General features: G+C 48.9%; 5 protein-coding genes across 5 annotated transcripts; 3 read left to right on the top strand and 2 right to left on the bottom strand.

The window, feature by feature from the left end:
- Nucleotides 1-809: 809 nt before the first annotated feature.
- F9C07_2732 (putative SSU processome component Utp10) lies at nucleotides 810-5,921 on the bottom strand (the record flags this gene model as incomplete). The annotated part of the gene is made up of 2 exons (XM_071511003.1): nucleotides 810-983; nucleotides 1,044-5,921. 2 exons carry the CDS (start codon nucleotides 5,919-5,921, stop codon nucleotides 810-812), a joined length of 5,052 nt encoding a protein of 1,683 aa, XP_071363841.1.
- A 265-nt stretch (nucleotides 5,922-6,186) lies between these two features.
- On the top strand, nucleotides 6,187-9,772 carry F9C07_2057408 (NRDE-2, necessary for RNA interference-domain-containing protein; the record flags this gene model as incomplete). The annotated part of the gene is made up of 4 exons (XM_071508597.1): nucleotides 6,187-6,207; nucleotides 6,270-8,738; nucleotides 8,789-8,838; nucleotides 9,085-9,772. The coding sequence occupies 4 exons, from the start codon at nucleotides 6,187-6,189 to the stop codon at nucleotides 9,770-9,772; spliced, it is 3,228 nt and encodes a 1,075-aa protein (XP_071363840.1).
- A 143-nt stretch (nucleotides 9,773-9,915) lies between these two features.
- Nucleotides 9,916-12,148, bottom strand: F9C07_1255752 (ferric reductase). The gene is made up of 4 exons (XM_041289801.2): nucleotides 11,769-12,148; nucleotides 11,462-11,716; nucleotides 11,005-11,414; nucleotides 9,916-10,949 (listed from the first exon to the last, which is right to left on the bottom strand). Exons 1-4 carry the CDS (start codon nucleotides 11,861-11,863, stop codon nucleotides 10,060-10,062), a joined length of 1,650 nt encoding a protein of 549 aa, XP_041142903.1. The 5' UTR covers nucleotides 11,864-12,148; the 3' UTR covers nucleotides 9,916-10,059.
- A 2,682-nt stretch (nucleotides 12,149-14,830) lies between these two features.
- Nucleotides 14,831-15,374, top strand: hamF (the record flags this gene model as incomplete). The annotated part of the gene is made up of 2 exons (XM_071511004.1): nucleotides 14,831-15,208; nucleotides 15,315-15,374. The coding sequence occupies 2 exons, from the start codon at nucleotides 14,831-14,833 to the stop codon at nucleotides 15,372-15,374; spliced, it is 438 nt and encodes a 145-aa protein (XP_071363839.1).
- Nucleotides 15,375-15,595: 221 nt separating this feature from the next.
- Nucleotides 15,596-17,213, top strand: F9C07_2736 (putative mismatch-specific thymine-DNA glycosylase; the record flags this gene model as incomplete). Its single annotated transcript, XM_071511005.1, has 2 exons — nucleotides 15,596-15,660; nucleotides 16,157-17,213. 2 exons carry the CDS (start codon nucleotides 15,596-15,598, stop codon nucleotides 17,211-17,213), a joined length of 1,122 nt encoding a protein of 373 aa, XP_071363838.1.
- Between the last annotated feature and the right edge of the window lie 277 nt (nucleotides 17,214-17,490).

Below are 17,490 nucleotides of genomic sequence, written 5' to 3'. Positions count from 1 at the left end.
TCTTTAGTTAGGAATGTGATTGCGTGGGCGTACGCTTCTACGAACTATATAGGTAACCATGCAGGGCTGCTTACTAAGCTCAGCTACAGTTACATAACTACAAGTAGAGTGAGGGACATATTGAAGAAAGTTCTACTACTAGTAGAGTAGTAGTAGTCGGTAGGTAAAACCAAATCTATGAATTATATATCAACAGCAGAGCACACGACAAACCAGGCCAACTTTTCTATACACAAAAAAAAAAAAAAACATCTCCACTCAAGATAGAATTCCAACGCCAAAAATGCCCAGAACCTCTTTTGAAACTTGACTTCGTCCCAATCAGCAAGCACATCAGGTCAGCATATCATCCAACTTCTCTCCGAGCACGTCCTCAATCTGCTTAACCCATTTGCGGACCTCCTTCTCCACGTTCTCGTCCTCGTCTTCCATCAGTTCACTGATGTACGGCAGCATCTCAGGCAACAGAGCAAGCCATTCCTCGCCCAGCTGCTCGGTGAGCGACTGTTCCGTTTTGAGGGCTGCCAGACGCGTATGTGGGTTCTCGCCGCCGGCGGCTTTGCCGGTGGGACCGGCTGAGGGACGCAGGTACCGCATCAGGACTGTGTTGAGTTCCTTGTGATTGTCTGTGGAGTCGGCTGCCACGGCGAGTTCGGTGATTGCTGGGATGGCTTCGTTGATGACTAGTGTTGCGGTTGTAGGGTGGGTGGCGTGGGCGAGTTGGGAGATTAGGGGTGTTGCGATTTTGGTGAGGTGTGAAGGGGATTGCCAGAATTCTGTTTCGAGTTAGGTTAGTTGATCTGTTTATTTTAGGGTTTGAGAATGCTGTCAAGCTTACCGTCTTGGTCATGCTCGAAGGCGTTCTTGAGCAGGCGCATGGTTGCCAACCAGAGAGATTTCGTGTTGGGGTTGGACGGGCTGGCTTTGCTGAGGACTGATACTACGTTCTCGATGATGTAGCTGGCGTAGCCGGTGACGATGGACTGTGACTCGTTAGAAAATGGTTGACTGGGTTGAAGAGCTTGGAAACATATGGTACTTACCTGAAGGGTACCGAAGAAGACCTGCAGGAACTTATAGAAGGTCGTGAGCCGGGCCAGGCTGCCCTGTGTATCCTTCTTTGAAACGCCGGTTGTTGCCCACTCGAGGAGCTTTGTGAAAATAGGACGGAATGTTGAGTCGTTGAGCTTGTAAATCATCTTGATTGTGACCTCGTTGATGGTCTCCTCGATCTCGTCCACATCAGACAAGTCAAAAGTAGCATCCGATCCCAATGCGAGTTGCTCCCGACGCAAATCGAACGCCTTGAAAAGGATGTTGGTGATGACGGGTAGGTTCTTCGAGGTAGATGACTTTGGATGCTTCTCGATGGCCATGCTGACGACTTCCAAAGTTTCCTTCGTAGCTTCTGGTCCGGCTTGCACGGCATGCTGCCAGTTGCGGTCGACTGCGCCGAATGTTGCAGAAGCATCAACCTTCTTGGCCATAAGTCTCAACGCCTCCTGCCGGCTCTCCTCCTCAAACTCATCGTTCATGGCGGACTTGTACGAGAGCACAAGGACCTTGTCTAGATGAGAAGCGGAGATCATATAAGGGAGGTGGACGAAAAGAGCTGAAAACAGGGAGTAAACGGCATCGTGCAACCTGGCGTTCTCCTTGCCATCCTCCAAGCTCAATCCAAGCAAGGCCAGCGAGCGACTGAGTGTGTCCGGCAGCGCAGGAATCATGGCCTGGCCCAGGACTTCGGCCATAGAGGCAAGACACAGCACGCCCATGATGCGAATACGGTCATCCTCCTGTCCAATACAAACCTCACTAGCAACAACCCTCGCGGCGGGGATAACCTTCGACGGATCCTTCTTACCATACTTGTCGGCTATGCGGTCGATACAAGCCACCGCAGCGTGCTTGAGCAGGATGTCTGGTGAAGACTCGACAATCTTGACCAAGACGGACAAAAAGTCCAACATCCTGGTTTGGGAAGGACTATCGCGTTCGGGGTTCTGGCGCAAGCGGCCTTCCAAAAGCCGGAGAACCTTGCGACGCAGTTCGTCGTTGGGACGCTGAAGCAACACCTCGATCGTGTCGAGGAAATCGACGAGTGATAAGGTTCCGAACAGTGCACTGAGAACTTCGCCACTTGCCTGGCCGACGGACTTCATGTCCTGCATATTGTCTCCAATTGCCAAGGTTTGTTCCAGAATCTGCGAGAAGAGGGCGCGGATTTGTTGAGGTTCATCACCTTCCTCTGTTGCAAAAGCCTTGGCCATCTTTGATTTGAGAGAAGAGTGCCTAAACAAATAAGCCAAAGCCCGGAGAAGGTCAACTGCAACTTTCTGAGGCTCACGGCCGTCATCACTTCCGATTCCAAGAAGAACTTGTGAGATACCAGGCTTCGCCTTGAGAGAGTCGCTGACCAGTCCGAGGTACTTGCTGTACGTGGCAAGCTCAACAGGAGCATTAGCATCCGAAACCAAGCCCGTCATCAAGATCAAAACATCCTTATCCATGGAATATCTATTCGCAAGCATGGACAAAACAGCGAACAAGAAGTCCTGCGTTCCTAGTTTGGTAATAAGGGCGTGGAAAAGTCGGAGGCGGCGATGAGAAGGGATGTGCTCGAAGGCAGCGGTGAAGCTGAGCAGCAACTCGGATGTCCCTGACACAACATCACGCTTCTGGTTACGCAACGACTGAATGAGTGCCGGAACGACTTGATCAATCGTTTGATCGATCACGGAAACAGAGTAGTCGTCATCCTTCTTGAGCACGCTGGAGCCCATGAAAGTGAAGATTGGCATCACACTGTGGAGAACCAACTCAGGAGCAATGACAGACAGACCCGCGACCAAGAGAAGGGCTGCGTTCTGCACTTGAGGACTGTCGGTAGTGCGGACACAGTCGACAACCAGATCGGCACGAATAACGGATGTATCGAACTGCGGCTTGCCAATGGTCTTCGAGCGGCTGACAATAGCCAGCAAGCTGCCAAGTGCCAAGCTGAGCAGGTAACTCATTCCTGACTGAACTTGAGACTTGAAGTGGTGAAGAGCAGCCAGCGTTTGGAACAAGCCATCGGCCAGTTCCGGATGAGTCTCAGGAGACGAGCTATCTACTAATTCAAGAATGAAGGTCATCTTCTCCATGAGTTCACTGAGAGCAGCCTCATCCTTGACAGTCATTGCGACCATATTACTCTGGCTGGTGCGCCTTCTCTTAGGAGCTGGCCCAAGACCCTCCATATCAGTGACCGTGGAAGGGATCTTCTGAAGGAATTGAGAAAGCACGGCTCCTGGAAGCTCTACACTGCGCAGGACATCCTTACATCCATCAACCAGAGGCGAATCTGATTGTTCCAGAGATATCTCAAACAGATTCTCGGCGGCAAGAGCTTGACGATCTTCAGGAACCTTGGCCCAGACATCCTTCATACGACCGAAGATTGCGCCGACGAAAGAAGGACTCAAGGACCCCGAATACGGGCTCACATTCGATAAAAGAACGGTGATAGCGTCTCTCTCTTTTGGTGTCACTGTCAGGACAATCTGGCTCTCCATCTCTGAAACGGGGACTCGCTCCTTCTCGCAAACATCCTTAGCCTGCTGTCTGTCCATCTCTCTCCAGCTCTTTAGTAGAGACCCAAGTTCCTTAGTACGGGTCGTTCCACCAGCCTTTTCGACACGGTTGAGAAGCTTTAGAAGGCCAAGCTTGGGCGCATAGAGCGGAACATGAACAGCATGAGAGCAAAGGCAGGTGAAAAAGCTTAATCGGACAGCCTTCTTAAGCTCAGAAGACTCCGAGTCCGAAACAGACGAACCACGCAGTGTAGCCTCGAGGACTCGACCGATATGATCTGGATCAATGACATATTCTTCCAATCCTGGGAGCAAAGCACGCTCGAAAACCTTCTGTAAGTCGCGACCCGGGGTCCACTGGATATTCTTGGGCTGCTTGTCTTGACCGTAAATTGTGTCACGGGCCCAGACACCTCCTGGAGCATCACCCTTCTTGTTCTTGTGGAGGCTACCAATGATAGTCAAAATGCCAGCGGCCTCCCGACGAACTCGCTCTGAAGGATCAGCAAGAGTGACTAAAACAAAAGGCAGTAACGCCTGGAGATCCATGTCAATGGAGGCGGTGGTGAGAAACGAAGATACCATATTCAATGCAGCCACTCTGGTGCCAATGGGATATGACCCGGAAAAGACCCGGACAAAGAAAGACAGATATTGAGGAGATTTTGCAGCGCTCCCTTTGTCAAGAGCTGGCAGGTTGGCGAATGCATCGAGCTTCTCTTGAGCTCCAATACCCAGGGCAAAAGCCCGGACAAGGTTATCGTACACCGGAATGGATTGGGTGCTGAGATATGAGCCCTTGAACGAGCTACCGGTCAGAGATTTTAGAGCAGGTGCGAAGTTATCTTGCTCCTCTTCCTTCTCCGCGTCTTCCATCTCTATGTCTTCCAAGGCTTTGGGAGCGGGTGCGGACTCGATGACTGTTTGCAAGTTTTGTTCGATAGCAGCGATATCAAAGGATGACTCCGCAACGGTCTTCTGGAAAATAGGACGCAAGGATTCCGATCGGCTGAAGTGCTGTACCAGATCCGCGAGGTGGGTTTGCGCATCCAGAGACATAGCACCATCCTTATGAGAATTGCTACTAGCGCGCAGGACTATTGCCATGCCACTGCCCAATTCGGCCTCTCCTAACAGCTCACTCTCGAACATAAGCGACAAGAAATCAAGACGGGCTGTGTCTTTCTGCTTCGAAAGGTCCTGTACGCAGCCTGCCACCAATCCAAGTAGTAGTTGAGATGCCCGGTGTTGTTTTGAAGTTTCGGACAACTGCTGAAGAGGGTTCTCTAATCGAAGGATGGCTTTGAAAACACGCTTTGGTAACGTAGTGTCCGGTTTCTTCTGCGCAAGGACAGCTAAGCAGACAAGACCTGAGTTCACCGTTTCTTCCGTCCAAGACTCTGCCACAGCCTCCATCAAGCTATCGAGGACCTTGTCGTGCAGAGAAGCCTTTTGTGCAATAGCCACGCAAACCATGTAGCACCCGATGACCAGCTCTGCTACATCCTTCATAGCCAACCCGTCATTCAAAACCGGAAGAACTCGCATAATGATATCATCGTGATTTTCCTTCTCAATGTTTCGTCGACCCGAACGCGCTGAATCCAGCATACCAGCAACGGACTCTGTTACGATACCAGCCCAAAATGTCAGAAGCGCATGGTGACCTGCTTGTTCCTTGCTGACTTGGATGGTGTATCTATTTAAAGCTGCGAAGAATGGCTTGTTTGTGGTAGCACTGTGCACGAGCGGATGGCGCGGGGGGTTGACTGAGCTTTTCTTATAAGGATTGAGAATTTTAAAGGTCGGTGTCAGATCTTCTGGGAGTATGGACAGTAGATTCAGGAACAGAGGGGTGGTGTGATATGGAAGGAATGTGAGGATCGTAAACTCCGTGTTATATTCATGTATCCTGCACGGTCTGTTAGCCCACGGTTGTCGAACAGTCAATCGATCAAATCCATCGTACCGAAAACGCCTAACGAGCCATTCAACGGCCTTTACGGCAGGACTCAGCAATAACTTCCCTCCCACCAAAGCAAGAAAAGTCTCCAAGACTGCATCTAGCTCCTTATTCTGGGCAGCGTTCATCTCCGTCCGCTCCTGCACCTTGCTCTGTTCGCTAAAGATCGTGCGCTCGAATTGCGCAAATCGAGGATCCAGCTCGCATAATTCCTGGAAACCTTCGTTGCATATATCATAGATCGTATCGAAATCTTGGGACCCTGCGACCTTTCTGTCGAAAATCAAAGATTGTGAATGCGATATCCTCTGCGCCTTGAGGTTTAACTGGTTGGTCGAGTTTGCCGCAATCTGCGACAGCTGCGCGGCGAGGGACGATGCCATCTTGAAGCGTAAATTGTTTCTTAACCGTATTTACAATAGTAACCCATCCCTCAGAAACACACTTCTCAAACTTGAACAACAATTCAGTCTCCCCAGGCGTATTGGGTTATTTTTTCACGCCAGCACGGTAGGTAATCGGAGTAGCTTTTTTTTTACTGCCGCCTCTCCAACAAGAAAAAATCGCGGGAAGCGGAGGCGGAGTTTTTCCAGTGACAACCACCAAACTACTGATCGTCAAGACTCACGATGCCTCACGTTCAGGAGCATGGATTCCTCTAGCTCTCAGGTTGGTCCCTATTCATGGAAATCAGAATTATCATTGAAACTAATTTGAATGTGTTTTTTTAGCCAGAGAAGAAGTCCATCCCACGGTTCGCCAGCTTCAAGCCTCGACCAGCGCCTCCACCCGAAGCTGATCGGCCTCCCGAGCGCCGCAGTCGCGACAGCTCCGAGAAAGAAGACAAGCACGGCCACCACTCAAAAAGACACCGTTCGAGACACAGACATCACCGAGACCATTCCCGCTCGAGAGATCGCCGAAGAGAGCGTAAAGACATTCGTCATGGCCATAAGGAGGCGTATCATTCCGAACGGGAGCTCATTCCTGAGCACCGATCGGCCCCGCAAGACACCGTGAAGCTAGAGGAGGAGGCGTCCGATCTATTTGTTGTGGATTGTAAAGGTGACAGGTACAATATCATATACGGTACTATTCATCGTTACAATGTTCCATTCTACCACCGGATAGGTCGTGGTAGCGTGCTAGGCCTTCCTTCGACCTATAAGATCGATCGCGATACCGCCGAAGGAGACGCGTTGATCATAAAGGCAGATGCCTGGCGCTCCGATGGCTCAAGGACAAGGTCTAAGAGTATTATATCTGGGGTAAACACACAGAAGACGAAAATACTTCGGATACGACCAGCGCCTACGTTAGATGCTGCTGCAGACGCCTCGAAAGATTACCTTCCACTTAAGGCTTCCGTGCATCAGAAGCCCAGTGATATCTCAGGAGATGAGGGTTCAGACGACGAGAAATATGGCTATCGTTCAATTCATGGAAAGGCGAAGCATGAGGATAACCTTCCTAGTGACATGGAAGAAGTATCAGACACCAATTTGAGCGGTGACGAGACGGTGCGAGTCGACCCTGATAAAGAGATCAAACAGCGCAGTGTTGAGTTGTCCAGGAATGTTGAACGCAATCCCACCGATGTCCGTGCATGGATTGACCTTGTCGAGCATCAGGAATCTCTTCTGAAAGGTTCTGAAGGAGAAACGAGAACCCTCACGTATGCTGAAAAGAAGAGCCTGGCCGATATCAAGATATCTCTTTACGAGAAAGCCTTAAAAAAGATTGGGGACCATGCTTCTCGTGATTACCTTCTACTCGGACTTCTAGAAGAAGGCGCCAAGCTTTGGGACACGAAAAAGCTTTCAGCACGGTGGCAGACTGTTTTGAAATCAAGTCCTCATTTCATCAGCCTTTGGGTCAAATACCTGGATTTCCGGCAGACTGAATTTCTTGACTTTACTTACGAACGATGCTATGCTACATTCATCGACTGTATGAGATTAAACAGGTCTGCATCAGACAACCCGGAGAAATCCCATGTTCAAGTCTACCTCTTCCTTCGCTTAACACTTTTCATGCGAGAAGCAGGGTTCGCCGAACATGCAGTAGGTCTGTGGCAAGCAATTCTAGAGCTCACCCTCTTTCAATCAGGGACAATCGACTCTGCCACAGCTCGAGAGGAGGTGTTGTCAGCTTTCATGGATTTCTGGGATTCTGAAGTTGCGCGTGTTGGTGAAGTTGGCGCAAAGGGATGGCGGAGCGGCCATAATACTCTTCTGGAGCCCAGGTCCTTCACGCCGCGACTTCGAGTCAACTCCAAGTCTATATTCGCGTCTTGGATGTCATGTGAACGGGAACATATTCACAACGCTCGCCTTCCAGCTCGCAGCTTAGATGAAGAGAACGATGATCCTTATCGTGTAGTTCTCTCGACCGACCTTCGAGAGGTCCTATCCCTTGTATGGGGCTTGGCATCAACAGACGTATTAGTTGACAGCTTTTTATATTTCTGCCATCTTCCTCCTATTGCATTTTCCAACGACTCGAAGAAAACAAATCATTGGATGGGTGACAGCTTCTTGCGAAATGAGTTCATGAGCAGCTCTGATCCCGCGCTTGATCGCTGGGTTCATAAATGGAACACTAATACTAGGACTACCGCTTCGGTGCCGGTTTACTTCCAGAATTTTGTTCATTCATTCGACACTCTCTTCGCAGACCACGAAGCATGGTTTTCCTCCATCGGTCCTTGGGCTACCGCCGTACTGAACTCTCAATCCGATGTCGACCCTGAATGGGTTTCCAAGGTATTGAGATCTTTAGTAGAGGCGATGCCACGAAATGACCATTTGGCTGCGTATTCAATCGCAGTGGAGTTTGCATGTGACCGCATTAAGGCAGCAAAGTACGCGAAATCCTTACTTAAGAAGCGGCCGTCCAGCCTGTGGCTCTACAATGTGTATGCTCTTATTGAACGTCGGTCAGGCAACCTGGAGGCTGCCGACCGTGTGTGGGAAACTACTCTATCTATGAGCCAAAACAGTAAGATGTTTACTGAGAGGGAGAAGGCCGATTCGGTTCTCCTTTGGCATACTTATATATGGGAAATGCTGGAAGCCGGGAGTTTAGATTATGTTTCTTATCTCTTCAATTCTATTCCTCAGAGCAGTCCTAGTCTGAAGGCTCCGGTGGATCCCAAACAATACATATTCAGCCCGACAAGTTTGCTGAAGACTCATAATGTAAGTGGGCACGCTCTTTCACTTCTCACCACTAGGCTAACTCATAGCAGCTACTGTCAGATATTCAAGAGGCCTTGCTTGCAGCCGGAAAAGCCAATACGTTCGTGGCCTGCGTAGACTGTCTAGCAATACTAGCATACCTTTCTAAGTCTCGGGATCTAAATAAAGCCCTCCAGCCATACAGCAATGCCTTCGACAGACTTGCAACATTGCCAGTACAGTTCGAATCGTTCAGATCCGTTTCTATTGAACTCCTCCACCAAGCGCGTGCAAGACTCCTTTACTATCACGCCCGCACAAGCAGCATATACAAACATTCTCAGATACGTGCTCTACTGGCAGATAGCATATCTTTATTCCCTCATAACACGATATTTCTGTCCCTCTTCGCTTGGAACGAGTCACGATTCCGTATTGAAGAGCGTGTCAGGGATACAATCATGGACATAACGACAAAAGCCCACAACCGCGCTGATCAAATTCTCACAACCCAAGTACCAATCACATCACACCTATTCTCCATCTTCACCGAACTCAACCGTCCTATTTATGCCGGTTCTACACCACACTCTGTTCGTGCGGCTTTTGAAAAGGCTATTGGTGACCAAGACCCCTCCACCCCAACACACCATAACACAGTCTCCACCGCCCGCTCCAGCCTCACGCTCTGGAAACTGTACATTCTCTTCGAGCTATCTCAACACGACATCAATCGTGCCAAAGATGTTTTTTACCGTGGCATGCGCGCCTGCCCTTGGTCCAAAGAGCTCATAATGCTTGCGTTCAGTCATCTCAGGGCAGATATCATTCAGGAGCGGTATCCTGGCGCATCACGGAAGGGTGATGGTATGAACTTTCTGGAGCTACGTAGTGTTTATAATGTCCTGATAGAGAAGGAATTGCGTATTCATGTCGACATCGAAGATGAATTGGACGAGCTTGTGGCGGAGATGCAGCAGAAGACAGCTGCGCTGGGATTACCAATTGCTATGCCGGAAGATGCCGATAGCGAGGATGAGAGGATGCAACTTTGACAACCTTTATCTTAATTACGTGTATCATATTAGTCCTTAGCCTATGAAATATAGGAAAAGTATCATAACCATTCACCCTAGCAAACTGAAGAGTGAACCATTTATGACTATATACTGGTCTACTGTACAGGGCATTGCATATCATCAGGTACATACACTAGTTCAATGACACGCAACTCGCATTGTCGAAAGGGAAAAGATATTGATAAAAGAAAACTCGTAACTCATCAGAAAAAGCCCACCAGAGCCCACTATGCCCGGCTCTCCTATCCAAAAACAAAACATTATTAGAAGTGCTCTTTCCAGAACTTGAACTTTATATCCTTAGTCGCCGATAACGCGGCTGCCTCCCTGATTTGCCTAGCAGCGGCATTGGGTCCACAGAAGTAGACTCCGATCTGCGTTGAGAATTCGGCATACAAGCCAGGCATGTATGTCCCGTCTTGGAGGCCATCACGCATGGCAGTGAAGAGACGCTGGAAGTTCGGACGGCCGAAATTGGTCCGACTCTTCAGCTCCGTAAGTGGGTCGACCTCCTGGCCGACGGAGTTGAGGTAGATGTTTGCGGCGGTGTCGTCGTCTAGACGTTGTGTGAGGTAGGTATGAATGCGCAAGAACTCCGCTCGTCCTTCATTCGCTGCCTCGTAGGCAGACTGGGATTCGAGTGAGGATAAGAGAGCCTGGAACCATTCAAAGGAAGAGGTATCTCTGCAGACCCAGATGAACTCGACACGACGAAGACGACGGGGTGGGTTGGGTCCAGCGCGCATATGCCAGATGTTCTTTAGGATGGATGCCCATGGTGTAACGCCGATGCCGGTTCCAATGAGAACGGCGATTTCGTTTTCAAAAACATCCTCGGCTGGGGCTCCGTAGGGCCCGTCGACGCGGAGTTGAGGCATCTTTTGTCCGTTTTCAAGGGCTACCTCGTACATTCCGAGCGGGTCGAGTCCTTCGAGGTCTCTGGCTTGTGCTGGTCCACATCCAAGTGCGTCGCCGAGGGCTCGTGTGAAGTCTCCCACTTGGCGGACGTGGATGCTGATGTACGGGTCAAACGGGCAGGAGGTGATGGTGAAGGGGTGCCATTGGTTGCTGGACACCTCAGGGACTTGGATGAAAAGCCATTGGCCAGCCTTGTACCTCATACTCTCCTTTTGAAATTGGATTTCCATGGCGTCTGTTTTGTTCGTTAGGTCATCGACGTGTTGGGCAAAGTACCATTCTAAACATACCGTATGGATGGCGGATCACCTTTGTTATTACCGTTCCACGCCGAGCTCGAATTTCACGATAGAGCCTTTCGAGGAGGTAAAGACCACCTGCTACTAGCTCCCACCTCCATCCTTCATATCCGATACAGTGGTTCCAGAAGTCTTTACCCGCGAAGGGTGAGTATGGGTCTGTAGAGTCGCGAACGAAACAACCCGTAGCGTGAGTGTAGAGGGCTAACATAAAAGGCACGAATAAGTGATGAGTGTACCAGAAGGTCTCGAACGACTGCTGGCGGATCCTATGATGAGCCGTAGTATACATTAGCATCATGCAAAGGAGCATTACATGACCTGTGATCCCCCCTGCTTCAGTGAAATGTATTTGTACGGCTGTAACGGGTCGAATGTTGTCTTTCTCGACATTGTAAAAGCTATTGCGTGTTAGAGCTTCGAATGGTTCTCTGGGACCCTTACTTACTTGACATAGTGAGCGGCAACATGAAGGATAGTAAAGATAAGCAGAGCATAGCTGACTTGGCGGTGGAACCATATTGATTCATCGAGTGGTAGCCATCGGATTCTAGGCCTGAGAGTTTTGACAATGTTCCTGCACATTGGCAACAGAATCAGGGTTCCATCGAATGTCAATACTAAGCCTGCACCCCTTGAAATCCAGACGGAATATTTCAGGGCATTGAGGGCATCCAATCTTGAATTATTTGCTTGGAAATACCTAAGAATGCTCAGTGAGCTAATTGCAGGATCATGTAGGCCGGCACACATACCATCCAAGTGCAAACACAAGAATATGGGAACCCCAAAATAGTATATAGAACAAGATCTTAGAACCAGTGAACAGAGAACCCCATGTGTATGACATGCTGACTCACGCGGAATGGAAAGCAACGTAGTCAATTCACGCGGGCAACTCTAGAAAAGCACAAGGAAAAGGTAGCTGCGTCATCGACCAGCAATGACTGGCGGTACGAGAGAATTGATTTGTAGCTTCGACGCCTTGGGTGCCTTTTGGAAGTAGAATGTATCCGTGCCTCAGATCAGAGGAGCAAATGGCTCAGATACTTCCAGTCTGCAATCCATGCAACCTCGATGTTCTTTAAACTGGCTCGAGTTTTATTTTCGAGAGAAACGTAAGTAATACTGATCGAGCCCCTCAAGTAATGATAGCGTACGAGGGTGAGATAACAAGGTTCCCAAAACGTATATGTATCGGTTATGTTTGCCTTTTTCCCTTTGATCCTTCGCGATATCATGTGCTGGGCTTTGGTGATATGGCGAGTAAATTGGCTTCAGCGATCGTAATGCTCAGTGGCCGATTAAGGTAACAGAAAGCAAAGCCACACACAAGATGATTATAATTCTAAACAACAATGGTTTGGTGCCAGGGCACGCGAGTCAATTCGACCATTGTTAGCTTGACAGTTACCAGGCCATGAACAGAAGCGGCTTGAACGTTGAGAGAACCTGTGTGGGGTCCAGTGATGGAAGTTCGATAATTTTTTTTTCTTTTTTTTTTTTTCCACTTTTTACTCTTCTTCTTTTGTTTCCTTGGTTCCGGGGGTGTGGTTTTGGTTGCAGGGAAGAGGGAGGGGGGGAAAGCCACCGGTCGAGGGGGAAGAGACTAAATATGCACCTTTTGCTATATTTACTCCATCCACTCACTAGTCACGACCTTTAGGGCATCGAACATCCAGTGACTTCAACGCTATGTGCACCACTTCTACCGATGTATGTACGTACCTCAAGGATACCTCAAACCCCCTAAGTTACGCTATAGGATACCTTCAATCTATCTCATCGTATGACTCGGTGATGTACCACAGTCTCGAGTCAGAAGCGTCTGCTTGGCCCCGTGGGATTCTCATATTCTTGGCCAGAGAATGAACGGCTTGATATCTATCACAAATAGTTCTGAACCTTGATTAGAAGGTTATGTCACTGTCATGTTATTCTTCTCCCGCTAGCTTGACGTTCAAAAATAGTAATTAGGAGGGGCTATCGCTATCTCTTCCGTCAAAATTCTTCTGATCTTCTCATATCCCAGTGAAAACCATGTGGCTCTAGCATAAGTCGAGAATGATTGGAGTGCAGTACGGCCTTGGCATCACAGTAGCTAACTTACGATTCCTCTTATACCCATGCCACCAGGTGATTTGCTTCTTTGAGTGTGGAGATCCTGCCACTCATTTTGGGGTTGCCCTATGAGAGACGCTCTGCAAGCGCGCTTCCCGTCCCACGGCCTAGCCGAGCAGCAACCCATCCATCGCATGGATTTATTGAACTGAGGTCGCTGCCAAATATAGCTTTCTCAATCGCTCCCAGTATAGCAATAGTCAGGAACTAGTCCGAAGTAGCAATCATCTCCGTGCATATTCTGATTTCCACTGACGGTTAGGCCTTGGCGTTAGGAGAGCCCAAGATATCCGAACTCTCGAGGTAATGCGGACGAGGGTTTTGGACTGCTCGGCTCTGCATGATGGACATCTTGTCACATCTACCCCATAGCTAGTGTGGTCTGCTCGGTAGTAAACATTCATAATTCAACTAGTTGGTGATCTAGTGCAGTGGCTGGTGGTAATACAGAAAAGACGGTGAGACCAATGATTCTCTGCGCCTCGATCAATCGCCTTGAAAACCTTCAAACTTTGCCATCTGCTTCCATTAATCCTTCTGTGCGTTGTATTTGGTTTATGAGACAATATTGAATGGACATGAGCGTCTCTGCAAGTATGGCTGTGTAGCATCAGTTACCGCCGAGGCCGAACAGTCATCGGACATGGAATTAGCAGCAACCAGGAAACTGTTCCCCGCTTCTTGGGTCTTCACAAAATCTTCCCGGTCAAAGAGCAATGACCAGGCCCTAATTAAATAGCATGGGGCTTGTGCGGCCAATCAGAATGTGGGAGTGGCACGAGTATCGGCGACTAAAGTGTGTTCCCGCAAATCTCCTGCAGGCTGCGCTCCACTGTCACGCACCGTCGCGGCGCTAATGTACTGAGCACCTCCCATCTCGCCAGTTTCTCCTTCTGATTTGCTAGAGGCTATTGCTTTGCGCATGTAGAAAGCGCCCAACCAGGGTTTTCAATAGTGAAAGTGCTGGGATTGAACTTCGGTGTCACAACGTCTTCACTTTTATCAGGTCCAATCAAGAGCGTCGAGAGCGCTATCCCCGTGAAGAACCCAAGAGGAGATTATGTACTCAGAAGCCGTATAATGCTTCCAATTGGCTCTTGGTCTCAAGCGGTTCTTGAAACGAATCCGCGTATCACATTACTGTACGATGGGATTTCATGCGCGCATACGGAGTACGGATTTGTTGATGGGGCAATGGAGATCATGTGGTGTCCCTCGTTAGGCGCCGGGAAGCTATGTATTCCTTCTCGTCCCCTCCATATACCATTCATACCGTTTCCATAAACATGACTTTTTGGATTCCACGAAGGATCGCGCTCGATCCTGCTCGCATTGATGTTTTGTGATGTGATTAATCATTTAATCTTAATCTTATCTACTACTATCACTTTCAGATCCGACCTGTTCGCAGAGTAGCAATCAACTTTATACGACTCCACTTGCCATGTTATCACTGGGTCTTACACTGTGCGCGACTTCAATTGACACAATCAACGACTTAGACAGCTAGCCACGCCGACAAACAATTCTCTTACTTGAAGCGTCAGGAATTCTATCGACTTTCAAGTCAAACTCCTTTCGCTGGACGAAAGCGTCTCATTTCTCACTTTACGTGGTTGCCGAGGACGATTCGGATTGCCATGGGAAGGCTTATCAAAAACCACTGGGCCCGCTTGATAATCCTCACGGCCGCGGCATGTATGATGGTTCCTCCCTGTCGGATAGAGGCCAAGCTAATGCATTTCACCGATCCACAGATCAAGTAGGCAGTGCCATCGAAGGTTTCATCTGGCCAAAGATTTTCTGGGATTTCATGACGAAGAACCTCAACGGCGCAGTAAAACCGATCCCAGTGTTACAAATTCTCAACCTGCTCATGGGATTGCTCGGTCTCGCATGGGAATGGCCACTGAAATACTTTGCTGGAACTTTACCGCACCGCAGTATCGAATTCCGCCTTATCCTATATCCTCTTAGCGCTCTACTTTCTATGCTCCTATATCAGGGAACCGATCCCGCCATCTATTACCTTGTCGGAATAGGTGTATACTTCTGGGCTTATTCCGAAGGCGAGGTTTGTACAATTGCAAAAGGCTTGAATAATTGAGATAAAATGTCTAATAAAAAATAGGTTGTCTGCCCGGTACCTTGGACCTTACCAAAACGAAATTCTCTCAAAGTATAACGATGCGTGTTCAGCGCTTGAATTACGACCTAATGACTTGAAACGACATAATTAATGACTATTTGAGTGGTTATCGGCGTTACCCCCGGTTCTTCAAGAGAAGATATATGAGTAGCCAGCAATGGCCTTGCCTGATTTCAGTCTGACCCTTTGCCCCTGCGCAATTACTCTCAACCATTATTGATACCCGCCGATAGAGAGGCACAGAAGGAGAAGACCCCGAACAGAAAAGGCAAAATGGAGGCATTGTAACCGCGATCAAATAACCCAATGATCATGGCCAAGTCCATGGAGCGCAAACTTCTAAGCTGCTCCGAGCCAGTGACAATTAATTGGGCACGGTATATACTAAAGCGATGGATAATAGCCGAATTGGCGACCTCGATGCGTATAGTATCTTGGCTCGTGTACATACATAAATACATACTACCTATATATACTAGTGCTAGTCTTTAGATATCGAATAGATACAATGGAAGACTCTGATAGCAATTGGGTTGACCACCTAGGCTCTCATTTCCAACTTAGGAAACTAACTACCTAAATAGAATACGACAACCTCGGTGCCTGGATGCCTTGCCACCTTGATGCCTTGCCACCTTGATGCCTCGCCACCAGCACTTTCTGCACGTGATTGAAGCATCGACAATATGACTGGCTGATTATCACTCTTCCATACTGGTACCTTTTCTCTGTGCTCGATCTTTAATGGAAGAAAATAGAATATCACACTAACTATTCAGCAGCTAATAATGATATAAAGCCTTCTAAATATTCCCTAGATTTCACCTTCTCCAAAAGTGTCTGCGAACTGATACCAGCTACCACTGATCCCAGCCAAAGCTCCCATAGTTACCTCGAAGTTGGAATGTCGCCTCCAGCTTCCACAACCCTTATCAACGAAGATATCCACGTCGAAACAACCTTCGCCACAGACGATTCTGAAGACGTCCCCGTTAACAAGAAGACCAGCTTCAATGGCAGACTGAACCAGTACTTCCACACGTCCAAGAATATCTCCAACTCTTCAATACAAGATACATCATCCAAGCGAAAGTCCGAATCAGAGTCCAACGGCCAATCCAGCAACGACAATGACTCGAACTCCAAGCGAAGAAAGAAAGCCATCTCTACCACCGTTCTCAACCTTCCCCAACGGATAACCCGTTCTCGCTCCGCGTCATCATCGCCGGCCTCCTTCGCCTCGCCGTCCCCGTCGCCCGCCACGGAGCCAAGCACACCAGGTCGTTCTCGCGCTCGCCGTCAGCCCTCTTCCCGCAAGAGTACACCAGCGTCTTCCTCCGTCTCGCTCCTCCGCGACACCATCCCGCCGAACCTTACCCTTCTCCTGGTAGGCGTCAACCCGGGTATCATGACCGGTGCCACGGGGTACGTCTACGCTCACCCATCCAACTTATACTGGAAGCTCCTCCATTGGTCTGGCATAACGGCGATTCGGCACCCTCCCTCTGATACCTATCGGCTACCGGAATTATATAATATCGGGAATACCAATATCGTAGAGCGTCCGACCCGCGACGCCAGCATGCTCAGCAAGGCGGAGATGGACGCCGGCGTGCCCGTACTAGAAGAGAAAGTAGCCAAGCAACAGCCAGAAGCCGTTTGTCTTGTTGGCAAGAGTATCTGGGAGGCTGTATGGCGGGTTCGTAAGGGTCGGGCCATTCGGAAGGAAGAATTCCGCTACGGATGGCAAGATGAGTCGGAGAACATGGGTCGGAGTGAGAGGTGGAACGGGGCGCCGGTGTTCGTTGCTACCACTACTAGTGGGCTAGCAGCTGGGATGAGCATGGCCGAGAAACAGGCCGTATGGAACGAACTGGGAAAATGGGTGAATAGTCGACGAGCAGCCAAGAAGAACAACCTTCCAGAGTAACTATATACAAGGATCTTAGAATTATTCCATTACATGAGCAATACTACTTTCGTACTTACTAGTCTAATGTACGACGCTACAACGAGGAAATCCCACGGAACGAGAATCAAAATTTATACGATCCACTCAGTAGAATCATTTCATTGATGCCATGATTTATGCATGCATATTCGCATATTCCTAACCTCAGATATAATAAAATTTAGAGAAAAACACCCCAATAAAACAAATCAATCCATGGCTCATAAAATCATGCATAGCTCTGCTGAATTAAGAA

The sequence above is a fragment of the Aspergillus flavus genome, chromosome 2 (genome assembly GCF_009017415.1).
Source record: "Aspergillus flavus chromosome 2, complete sequence".
Taxonomy (NCBI): Eukaryota; Fungi; Ascomycota; class Eurotiomycetes; order Eurotiales; family Aspergillaceae; genus Aspergillus; species Aspergillus flavus.
This window is presented reverse-complemented; position numbering and strand designations above follow the sequence as displayed.

Coding starts and splice junctions, on each gene's coding strand:
- F9C07_1255752 (XM_041289801.2), bottom strand. CDS start 11,863: ATGTCATACACATGGGGTTCTCTGTTCACTGGTTCTAAGATCTTGTTC. Junction 11,415..11,461: donor GTTGCCGCTCACTATGTCAA/GTAAGTAAGGGT, acceptor AACACGCAATAG/CTTTTACAATGTCGAGAAAG. Junction 10,950..11,004: donor GGTGATCCGCCATCCATACG/GTATGTTTAGAA, acceptor CGAACAAAACAG/ACGCCATGGAAATCCAATTT.